The following is a 12859-nucleotide window of genomic DNA, read 5'->3' as shown; positions in this document are numbered from 1 at the left end:
GTGTGTGTGTGTGTGTGTGGACTCTGAGCTGCCAGGGGTCGGGGTCACATCTGTAAGTTATGTATGTGTTCTACACCCAGAAGCTCCTCTACCCCAAAGGGCTTTAACAGCTCATCGTTGAACGACCCTAGTAGCACACTGCTTTGTTTATACTTTTCCTGCCCTGGGAGCAGTATAGATGTGAATATCCAAAACAAAAGAGAAGTCTTTAACACCAAAAATAACAGAATGGAATACAAGAGCTCTAAAGACCAAGCCCTTCACTTCAGATATGAACACTGAGACCAAGAGGTCACACAGCTGCTCTGGTCAGCAGGCCTCCTGGTTTCCAGACTATTGCTCTCACGCTGCCTTCTGCATCACCCCCTAGTACTGACCCCATCTGCAGCATTTCTTTAAAATAAATGCCCAATCCCTATTGTGCTTGAATAGTTTATAAGGTATTCTCACACTTCCTCATGCAGTTCTGACAACCATCCTGTTAGGTCAGCACAGATGTGGAACCTGAAATGAGAAGATTAAGGCGACATTACCTGTCAAAGACAGAGTCAGGACCTGATCTCAGATTTTCAAACTCCATTCCACACTGGAGAAGACGGGACTCCCTGAGTTAGAGATGGGCACTGACCTTCTCTGGCTGCTGGAGTCGGATGGTGATGTGCAAAGTATACAGTGAGTGACAGGGTTTCAGACTCGGAGACAGGCCCAGTCTGAGAAAGTAAGAAATGGCTTGGCTACGGGCATGTGTTACAAGTGGGGGTGGGGAGTATGTGAGGGGGGCATGGGGACACTTGGAGCCCATGACATGTCCCCAAAACATTCATTTGGAAACCCTGGATTGAGTCAGAATAAGACAGTAAGAAGAATCACAGAAACTTTCACACCACATGATGTAAGGTTTGTAGCATAAAGTTTTATATCTGGGTAAAAGCAAAAACATGATTGACAGAAGTAGAATTAAGGAAATCCCATCCTTGGACAATTGTGAACACAAGCCATACAACCAAAAGTTCAAGAAAGAAGAGCTATAGAGAAATCCCATCACAAATAAACAGGAAATTTCAAATGGAAAGAATTTGACCACTCTATTTTACCCTGAAAAGCATGGGTAAGTCCCAGGGATGTCAAGGAAGTTACAAAAGAGTTTCTGGGGAGAGAAAGCAATCACATGATGTAAATATTCACAAGTTTTCTTCCATTATGGTCAGCTCTTCATCCTGGGTAGACCCTGAGCACACACTAGATGGAAGATGGATGGGGCCCCCAAAAATGGGCGGGAGTAGGAGAAAAAGTAGTAGGAAAACGGGCCAATAATAAATTGTCACAGACCATTTCCAAAATGGATAAGTTGCATGTGCACATCTGCCCAACCACCACCACAGGAAAAAGGGGGGTGGGGGTGGGGAAGAATGCATCTTAAGTACTAATTCAAGAGCGAGAGAAAGGATAAATGGAATGCACAGTTTTGATTTTGAGTTATCTGGATTACCCCTAACTGACTTCATTACAAAGTAAAGGAAGGGGAAAAGAAAGCTGCAGAGAGCACTTCTAATAGCTGCTCGGGAAGATGCAGGGTATCCTGAAGCCATGGCAACAAATAATCTCCTTAAAGGTCTTCCGCATCTCTTGGCTGCGGAAGGCGTATATCAGGGGATCGATCACAGAATTGCACATGATGAGTATGAGGTACATGTTGAAGTGAGACATGAAGCAAGAACAGTAGAGATTCTGAGGGCAAGAGATCATCAGAATGAGATGGAGGAAGAACGGAGCCCAGCACACGATGAAAATGCCTAGCAACATGGTCAGGGTGACGGCACCTTTCATGCTGGTCCTCTGCCGCACAGAACTGCATCCAGGCAGCGCTGCTATCTGCTTGACATGCGTCCGTGCCAGGAGAAACATGTGTATGTACAGAGACACCATGAGGAACAACATGGTGAAGAACATGGAGATGAGGCAAATGATGACGTAAGTGGACTCGTAGTAAATGATGAACACAATGCCGCAGCCTGTGCAAAAGATCCAGATGCATGCAATGATCGCCCCGCAACGCCTCACGGTCATGATGTGGTGGTAGCGCAGGGCATAGAAGATGGTGACATACCTATCCACCGCAATGGCCAGCAAGCTGCACATGGAGGCCACCACGGAGATGCAGATCATGGAGTCAAACACATTGTCAATGTGACGCACAAAGGCATCTGCTATCACCAGGTGCTTATTATGTATTAAGTATATGGTGATGGTCTCCCAGGTGTTGGACATGCTCACCATCATGTCAGCCACTGCTAAGCTGCACACAAAGAAATACATGGGAGAGTGCAGGTTCTTGTTCTTTATTATGGCGCCTATGACCAAGATGTTCTCCAAGAGGCTGATGAGACCCAAAGTCAGAAACACCTCCACGGCGATGCCCATGTCTTCACATGGCGAAGACCTGTTCTTGGCATGTGGTCCTGAAAGGTTGCCCTCCGTGGCATTCAGGCTGAGATCTAAGAAATACAGGTGAAGCGAGGAATTCATTGCTCCTCTTCTTGGCACCAAATTTACTGCAAAACAGGTTTTCATTCATGATTCAGAGAGGTTAGCAGTGCACCAAAGAAACACAACAGCATTCCAGAAGCAAGCCAAACCTGGAATGGGTAGCGAATGGACTCGGAGCGTTCGCCGCGTATTCGGATTCTATGTGTTTGAATACAACACATCCTGCCGTGTACCCGGACTCCTGGGATGGTGTCCTTCCAACACGCAGGCTTAGAATGGTCACCAGCCCTCTGTCCTCCTTCTTTTAGGCCTCCATTCTTTCACAGACCTCTGAACAGAGTGACCACACATCTCAGTGTGCCTGAGACAGTTTCACTCTTTGTGCTTGTTGTCCTGGCACCCAAGTCCACTCTCAAAAGTGTTCCCAACACACAGCCTATAAAAACCCTTCCAGTCTCCAGATTTTCACATTCCTAAGACCTCTACGCCACTGCATTTCCTCCAGTGATCTTAGATTTCTGAACGATATGTAGGCCCATATTCTCTTAAGAGAAACAGATGGATGTCTTCTTTTTTAAATAATCTAATATGTAAAATAAACATAAGTGTCATGCTTTGTTGACATTAATAACATTTTTTTACAATTATTAGAGTAGTAACATTGTGCTTATACAAATATTTGTATTATTCATGTCCAAGATGGCAGGACAATCTTTTTAAAATTTTCCACTACAGTTTACATTAAATATTATTTTATACTAGTTTCAGATATACAGTGGTTAAGACAATCATATACTTTACAAAGTAGGCCCTCCAATATTTCAAGTAAGATGTCTTCCTAAGATTTGTCCTGACACTTCTAAAATCCACTAGGAGTCAGTCTCCATAGTTACAATTAAGACTGTAACCAAGGTGATTCATTAATTTTAATATAAGCACAAATAACAAGTTACTGTCTTCAATTCATAAATTTAGTTGCACATGCATGTTGAATTTGAGACACACAGAATGATGTTTTTCCCTCAACAAATAGTTTCCCTGATTCTGCATTTGAATTCCACAAAGTCTGATTAATAAATACTTTTATAAGTTCCACATACAAATAGCATGGAGAAACAAGGGAGTTGAATTTACCAAGAACTAGAGCAAGATCACTCCTTTGTTGCCCAATTTCTCTCCCAGGATTTATATTAAAAAATCCCTTTGCCCTCCAAACTCAGCACCTCTGGGAGTTCGAATTTCTGTCATCATTTTTCATCCTCCGTAATAAGTTTTTACTGAAATGTAAGCATTTGTCATTTCGCCTCGTTCTGTCTCAGGGATAGTGAGCGCCCAATTATATTATCACACTCATCATCACATCAAGCTGTTTAAATATCCAAGTCGCTCTCTTCCCCGTGACAGCAAGGCATGCTTTTGCATTCCTTTCAAGGCGATTGTAAGTACAAAGAAAGTGTGGCTATTTACCAGCGCTCTAGCCCGCTCCGCTTCTCTTGCACAGCAGCCCGCGGGCCCTTCGCTCGGGACACTGGCATCCACAGGCTGGGACCGCTGCCGGGAGCCTAAGTGCCATCACCCCGGGAGGGACTCCTCCAACAGAGGCGCCTCGCGCCCGGTGGCGGCTCCCCGGCCTTTGTACAGCCTCGCGGCCCCGCCTCCGTGCCCGGCTCCCTGGGGACCCCTTCTCTTTGCTGTTGTCCCCGGCGCGGGCCTGAAGCACCACCTAGCGGTCAGAGCCCTGGAGCGCGACCCTCCCTTTGGCAGGCGGATGCCGCTCTGGCTGCGGGCCTTCGAGGCTCTGGGCGACACCTGCATAGAACAACGTCTGTTCTTCTGTTTGTGGAGAATCCTTCCCCCAAAGTGCGTTCAAATGTGTTTCCTAAATGGCTGTTCTTTTTGACTTCGCTTCTTTTCTCTTCCTCTTAGGCATTGATTAACATGCTGATGGCTCATTAACAGCTCAGATTCTCCTATCCCCTCTATCAGTCCTTCTCTCCAAATGGTCCCCAATGACTATCTGGAAAACCCGAGTCTGGAATCCTCAGGGTTTGGTGTTTTGTTTTTAATATTTTATTGATTTTTACAGAGAGGAAGGGAGAGGGAGAGAGAGTTAGAAACATCGATGAGAGAGAAACATCAATCAGCTGCCTCCTGCTCACACCCCCCCCCCCCCCACCGGGGATGTGCCCGCAACCAAGGCATATGCCCCTGACCAGAATCGAACCTGGGACCCTTGAGTCCACAGGCCGATGCCCTATCCACTGGGCCAAACCGGCCAGAGCTGGAACCCTCAGTTTTGACACTGATACACACTCCCTTGTTGGCATCAAAACTTGAACTCCTCCACAAGGACTGTGTTCGCCATGCCAGGTCTACCACTACCAACATGCTTTTGTTATTCAAGCAAAAAGAGTAAAGAGACTTTCCTCTGGCCAGATATCCTGGCTTTTGGCAATAGTTTCTGGATCTTCCATTTCTCTGGTACCTAATACAAATAAAACATTTTTAAACAGACTAAAAAGAGACTAGGAAGGTACTAAATAATGATAAAAGTGTCAATGCAAGAAGAGGATATAACATCCATAAATATTTATGCACCCAACATAGGAGCACCTAAATATATAAAGCAGGTATTTACAGGGAGAAAGGAACAGTTATAAAATAATAGTAGGGAACCTTAATGCCCCACTTACATCAATGAATAGATCATTCAGACAGAAAATCAATAAGGAAAGATTAGCCAAAATGACATATTAGATCAGATGAACTTTATAAACATGTACACAATTCATCCAAAAACTGCAATTCTTTTCAAGTGCACATTAAACATTCTCCAGAATAGGTCATATGTTAGAACACAAAACAAGGCTCAATAAATTCACTTTTCATACCAAACACTTTTCCAACCATAACAGAATGAAACTAGAAATCAATTATAAGAAGAAGAATGGAAAAACAACACATTAACACATGGAGACTAAACATCATGTTACTGAACAATCAATGGGTCAATGAAAAAGTCAAAGAGGAAATAAAAACTACCTTGAGACAAATGAAAATGGGAACACAACTTTTTAAAATCTACAGGGTGCAGCAAAAGCAGTTCTAAGAGGAAAGTTTATAGATACAGGCCTACCTCAAGAAACAAAAAAAAAAACCACACACACACAAATAAACAATTTAACTTTATATCGAGGAAAAAAGAACTAGCAAAATCCAAAGTAAATAGATGGGAGGAAATAATTAAGGTCAGCACAGAAATAAATGCAACAGACTAAAAAAATAGAAAATATTAATAAAACTAGAGCTGATTCTTTCAAAAGATAAGTAAAATTGACAAGCCTCTAACAAGACTTGTCAAGAAAAAATGAGAACACAATTAAATAGAATCAGAAATAAAAGAAAAGAGATTACAACTGACATGACAGAATTACAAAGGATCATTAAAAAATACACTGGCCCGGTTGGCATGGCTCAGTGGTTGAGCATCGACCTACGAACCAGGAGGTCACCATTTGATTCCAGGTCAAGGCACATGCCCAGGTTGTGGGCTCAATCCACAGCGGAGGGCATGCAGGAGGCAGCTGATCAATGATTCTTTCTCATTATTGATGTTTCTCTCTCTCTCTCTCTCTCTCTCTCTCTCTCTCTCTCTCTCTCTCTCTTTCTCTCTTCCTCTCTCCTTCCTCTCTGAAATCAATAACAATTTATATATATTTAAAAAAGAATACTCTGAATAATCATATACCAACAAATTGGACAATCTAGAAGAAATAAATAAATTTCTAAAAACACAATATTCCAGTATTGAAACAGAGACTTTGAGCAGACCAATTACTAGCAATGGAATTAAAGCAGTAATCAAAACCCTTCAAACAAACAAACAACCTTCACAACCAGAAGAAAAACATTTAAAGAAGAATTAATATCTCTCCTCAAAAAAATTCCAAAACACTTGAAGAGGAAGGCATGCTTTCAAACTCGTGCTATAAGGCTGGCATTACCCGGATACCAAAACACCAAACAAAGACACTACGATAAAAGAAAATTATAGGACAATATCCCTGATGAACATAGGTGCAAAAATTCTCAGCAAATATTAGAAAAATGAATTTAACAACATATTAAGAGAATTATACACCATGATTTATTACAGGGGTGCAAGAATGGTTCAATATCTGCAAATCAATCAACCTGTTCCACCACATTAACAAATCTAAAAATAAAAGTCTTATCTCAATAGAAGCAGACAAAGCATTTGACAAAATTCAACATACATTTATGATAAACATTCAGTAAAGTAGGTATAGAGGGGACATACCTCAACATAATAAAGGCCATACATGACAAATGCACAGCTAACAACATACTCAATGATGAAAAGCTGAAAGCTATTCTTCTAATATGAGGAAGAAAACCAGGATACTCGCTCTCACCACTTTTATTCAACATAGTATTAGAAGTCCTAGCCACAGCGACCAGACAAGGAAATAATAAAATAAAGGGCATCCAAAATAACAAGTGTTGGTGAAGCAAACCCTTGTGCACAATTTGTTGCATTGTAAATAGCTGTAGCCACTGTGGAATTTCATAAAAAAAAAAATAAGGATAAAGCCACCATACAACCCAGCAATTCCAATTCTGGGTATTTTGAAGAAAATAAAGAACATTAACTCAAAAAGATACATACACTCAAATACTGAGTGCAACATTTACAATAGCCAAGATATGGAGGCAAACTAGATGTCCATTGATAAATGAATGGATAAAGATGTGAAATAATGGAATATTAGTCAGCCATTAAAAAGTATGAAATCTTGCCATTTGCAACAACATGGATGGACCTGGAGGGCATTTTGCTGAGTGAAGAAGTCAGACAGTGAAAGACAAATACCATATGATTTTACTTACACGTAGAATCTAAATAAAACAACAACAACAAATGAACAGAAACAGTCTCATAGAGAACAAATTGATGGTTGTCAAAGGAGAGGGAGAAGAGGAAATAGTAGAAATCGTGAAGAAGAATAAGAGGTAAAAATTCTAGTTATGCAATTCGGAAGTCACAGGGATATAATGTATAGCATGGGGAATATAGTCAATAATATTATAATAAGTTTATATGGTAACAGATTGTTAATGAACTTATTGTGATGATCACATCAGAAGTATATGATGTCAAATTGTACACCTAATATAATATTGTATGTCAACTAATATAAAATTGTATGTCAACTACAATTTAAGTAAGTAAATATAATTTGAAATGTAAATAAATAAGGTGGCTGTACCATTTTGCATTCCCACCAGCAATAAATGAGAGTTGCTCTTGCTCAACATTCGCATCAGAGTTTGGTGTTGTATTTTGGATTTTAGCCATTTAGTAGGTATCTTATTGTTCGAATTTGCAATCCCTTGATGACACATGATGTTGAGCAATTTTTATATACTTATTTACTATCCATATATCTTCTTTAGTAAGATGTCTATTTAGATCTTTTGCCCATTTTGCAGTTAAGACATTGTTTTATTGTAGAGTTTTATTGGATTGCTCAGTTGGTTGGAGTGTTGTCCCATACACCAAAAGATTTCGGGTTTGATTCCCAGTCAGGGTGCATACAGGAGACAACTAATCAATGTTTCTCTCTCACATTGATTGTGTTATTCTGAACAATCAATCTTTAAATGGAATGCTGTGTGTTCCTAAGAAGTGGCAGCAGCAATTTCCTTGGATAAATAGGTTCAAATCCATGTGGACGGATTTGGGACTTAAAATGTCATGCCCTTCTCCAATTAATGTCGATCTCATAAAATGACCTTGGCATAGAATAGTTAAATAATGTAGCATCTTGACATGAATTTCTATTTTCAAAAGACAGAGATCAAGAGGAGGCTATTTCCAGAGAAAAGAGTAATACTTAAAACTATTTCTTCATATTAAAACCTCTTCATCTTGGGAATAATTTCAGAGCAGTTGTTTCATGACCTACTAAAAACACATAGGCATCTATGAGTTAAACCTTATTTCAATATTTGCCCTTCTCCATGCAAGGGCTCCTGCCTGCCACAGAGTTGGGTGATGGGTTTCATGAGGGGCACAGAGATGAGGAAGCTCTATTTCCTCTTCAGGGAGTTTATAGTCAAGTTAGGTAGGAAGAGATAAGCCCAGAATAGTGATTATATAACCCAGATGTAATTAAAGAGAAGTACTAACATCTATAGGAATTGAGAAAGAAAACTGGCATGTGTCTAACCTACGATCAAAATCCCAGCAGGTCATGGAGTTCTCAGATGGTCAACTAAAGAGACATACGGGAAGGCGGGGGTGGGGGTGGGGTGGGGGTGGGGACTATTTACAGATGGGGAGGTGACAGCCAGCAACTGCAGGAGCCATGACCCTCCTAGCCCTCCAGGGGCAGGGGGAAGTGGAATCCAGCTCTGGAATTGATTGGGGTGGGGAATGTGGAGAACCACCCAACCCAGCACAGCAGGACCTGTGAGGGGGCATTGCCACCGTCAAACTGAGGAGGATCTGGGGTTGGAGCTTAGGAAACTGCATTCTAACACACACACTCCTGGGACCACTCTCACAGGTGGAGCTTCAGTATTTCATAGTTTGATCATTTTTATGAAATATATCAAATATTTTTAAAGACAGTGAAACAATTACATAGTTGATTGCACTCTATTATAAAATACGCTCACAAATACGCAAGCCCAAACACACACAAATCAATAGCTTAAATAGATCAATATTCCAACTACACAGCTAAGAATAGTATAAGTTAGCTAGATCTCATTTTTATTGCAATATAATTGACATAATATATTAGTTTCAGGTGTACACTATAAATGATTTGATATTTGCATATATTGCAAAATGACCACCACCCTAAGTCTAATTAACATCCATCCCCACACACAGTTATAATTTTTTTCTTGTGATGTAAACTCTTAAGATTTACTCTCTTAGCCACTTTCTAATATACCATACAGTATTATTTATTAACTCTAGTCACCTGTACATTACACCCCCGTGCTTTTTTTTAACTGGAAGTTTTTACTTTTGAGCCTTTCACCCATTTGCCCACTCCGAACCCCCTAAATCTCCTCTTAAGACAATATTACATCATTTGTCAGGTGCCCAAGGTCAGGTCATTCCACATGCATTATCCCATTTGATCCTCTAAACAGTCTTTTGAGGAAAGTTGTTATTTTGCAGGTGAGAAAAACAGTGGTGTAGAGACTAAATGACTTTCTTAGTATAATTTAAGCTACAAAGTGAGTAAAAACCCCAAAACCTGAACCCAGATCTTTCAGCTCCAACTACAGGGCTCTTCCCACCACCCCTTGCTTACATTGCCAAGTAAGTTTACATGATCAAATCTGCTATATGTCACGAATACTATTTTTATTTCCACTGGCATGAATGTCACTGTTATGTCAAGAAAAACAACAAAGTCCAGGATCCTGAGGAGTCTTCTTCAATGAAAATAATGAGTTTTCTCAGGCAAAAAAAGAAAAGAAAAGAAAAGAAAAGGTGAGTTTTCAAAAATAAATATCTACTGAGTTCCATAAGCAAGAGAAAAGTAACAGTAGGGACTATCGGAACGTATATTTCAAACGAGCTTATTCTGCTGGCTGACAGTATGGTTCCCTTTCGACATAAATCTAGTCAAAGAGAAATCAAAGGAAAGACGCTTTGCGTTACTAATGTTTTTAAGCCGATCTAAGCAGGCACACCTCGTACGAATGCAAAGGGATGCCAGCCAGGAGCCCAGAAGGGAGAGGTGGGCGTTGAAATTATTCTGCTCTTTCATTTTTTATGAAGAAATCATAAATTCACTACCTTCCTTCATCGTGTGTGGGTGGAAGGACACAGTATTTTGTGTTTGGTAAGCAGGAGGGCTGGAGGAGACACACGTCACCAGAGGAGCCACCTCCTGCCCTCACCTGAAGAACCCTGAAACCCAGGGCGGCCGTGGAACCCCAGCAGCACAGTGTGTGTGTGTGTGTGTGTGTGTGCGCGCGTGTGTGTGCGCGTGTGCGCGCGTGTGTGTGCATGTGTGCGTGTGTGTGTGTGCGTGTGTGTGTGTGTGTGTGTGTGTGTGTGTGTGTGTGTGTGTGTTGATGAGAATATAGAGGCATTAAAACCATCATAGGTGCAGCCACTTGGAAAGCAATTTGACAGTTACTCAAAGGTTAAACATAAATCTACCCAGCAATTCAATGCCTGGGCATAAACCCAAGAGAAATGAAAACAATATTCACATAAAAACTTGCATACTAATGTTTGTGAAAGCATTACTCATAATAGCCCAAATGTGAAAATAATTTAAGTGTTCTTCAACTGAAGAATAGATAAATAAAAGGTGATATATTCAGACAAGGTAATATTATTTGGCAATAAAAAGGAATAAAGTACAAGTCTTTTTATCAAACAGTGCTGAAAAACTGGATATCTTCATGCAAAGGAATAAAGTTAGAGCCTCGCCTTATACCATATATAAAAATAACTCAAAATGGGTTAAAGACCTCAGTGTAAGACTTAAAACTATAAAATTCCTAGAAGAAAACATAGGGGAAAGCTTCATGGCATTGGATTTGGCAATGATTCCATGGATATGACACCAAGAGCACAGGTAGCAAAAGCAATAAATAGACAAATGGGATTACATCACACTTAAAAACAACAGAATGAACAGGTAACCTACAAAATGGGAGGAAGTATTTGCAAACCATATATCTGATAAGGAGTAACATTCATAATATATAAAGAACTAGAACTCAGCAACAACAAATAACCTGATTTTAAAATTGACTTAAAGAGACATTTCTCCAAAGAAGATATACTAATGGCCCAACAAGAGAAGGGAAAGATGCTCAATAAAACTAATCATCAAGAAGATGAAAATCAAAAGCACATCGAGATATCACCTCACATCCATCAGGATGTCTGCTATAAAAAAACAACAACACAACAAAACAGAACATTGTAAGTGTTTTTAAGGATATGGAGACATTAGAACCCTGGTGCATTGATGGTGAGAATGTAAAATGATGCAAATATCATGGAAAACAGTATGGAGATTCCTCAAAAATTAAAAATAGAATTACTATATGACCCAGCAACTCCACTTCTAGTTATATACTGAAAAGAATTGAAAACAGGATCTCAGAAATGTGTTTGCACATCCATATTTATTGTCGGATTATTCACAATAGAGAAGAGGTGGAAGCAATCCAGATTTTTATTGACTGATGAATGGGTAAAGAAAATGTGGTATGTACATACAATGGAAATTACCAGGCCTTCAAAAAAGAAGGAAATTCTGTTATGCCCATTTTACAACATGAATAAAACCGTGTTTATCATGCTAAGTAAAAATAAACCAGTCATAAAAAATGACAAATATTGCATGAGTTAACTTATATAAATTATCTGAAGTAATCAGACTCTTAGAAAGTATAATGGTAGTTGCAAGGGGCTGAGAGGAGGGAGAAAATAAAGTAGTTGTTCACTGAGTATAGATTTTCAGTTTTACAAGATAAAAAAGTTTTAGAGATCTGTTGTGCCACAATGTGCATATAATTAACACTATTGTATTACATAATTAAAAATAGTTAAGATGGTAAATTTTATGTTATGTGTTTTTTTGCCACATTAAAAAAGGCAACAATAAGAGGAATGAAGAACCGATATTGACTATAACATAGATGAATCTTGAAAACCTTACGTTAAGTGAAAGAAGCCAGGCAAACAAAATGACTACTCATTGTATGATTTCCATTCATTTAAATGTCCAGAATAAGCAAATCTATATAAAACAAAGTACAAGAGTAGCTGCATAGGACTGGAAGGGTTGAAGAAAAATGAGCAGTAACTGCTAATGGTATGGGTTTTCTTTTGGAGTTATGAAAATGCCTGAAAATCGATTGTGGTGAACATTGCACAAGTCTGTGCACAAACTAAAAACCACTAAAGTTTAAACTTTAAATGGGTGAGTTGTATGATATTCGTGTTATAGCTCAATGAAGCTGTTAAACAAAAAAAGAGTAGTTATCCTATATAATAAAGAGGTAATATGCAAATTGACCATCACTCCAACACACAAGATGGCCACCCCTATGTGGTCAAAGATGGTTGCCCCCATGTGGACACAAGATGTCCTCCACAAGATGGCCAGCAGGAGAGAGCAGTCGTGGGCAATCAGGACTATAGGGGAGGGCAGTTAGGGGTGACCAGGCCGGCAGGGGAGGGCAGTTGGAGGCAACCAGGCTTACAGGGGAGGGCAGTTGGGGGGAACCAGGCCTGCAGGGGAGGGCAGTTGGGGGGGACCAGGCCAGCAGGGGAGGGCAGTTGAGGGCATCG

The 12859-nt window shown here is 40.1% G+C and overlaps 1 protein-coding gene across 2 annotated transcripts; it reads right to left on the bottom strand.

Annotated features, from left to right (window-relative positions):
• Nucleotides 1-1548: 1548 nt before the first annotated feature.
• Nucleotides 1549-3968, bottom strand: MC5R (melanocortin 5 receptor; the record flags this gene model as incomplete). Of its 2 annotated transcripts, none has more annotated exons than XM_079783819.1 (2): nucleotides 3955-3968; nucleotides 1549-2552 (listed from the first exon to the last, which is right to left on the bottom strand). In XM_079783819.1, the coding sequence occupies exon 2, from the start codon at nucleotides 2524-2526 to the stop codon at nucleotides 1549-1551; it is 978 nt and encodes a 325-aa protein (XP_079639945.1). In that variant the 5' UTR covers nucleotides 2527-2552; nucleotides 3955-3968. The 2 variants fall into 2 exon arrangements, with proteins under 2 accessions (XP_079639945.1, XP_079639946.1); XM_079783820.1 differs by lacking the exon at nucleotides 3955-3968 and adding an exon at nucleotides 3622-3685.
• Between the last annotated feature and the right edge of the window lie 8891 nt (nucleotides 3969-12859).

Source organism: Cnephaeus nilssonii, assembly GCF_951640355.1.
Source record: "Cnephaeus nilssonii genome assembly, chromosome: 11".
NCBI classification, from domain to species: Eukaryota; Metazoa; Chordata; class Mammalia; order Chiroptera; family Vespertilionidae; genus Cnephaeus; species Cnephaeus nilssonii.
Note: the sequence above shows the minus strand (reverse complement) of the source record. Positions and strands in the feature narration are given on the sequence as shown.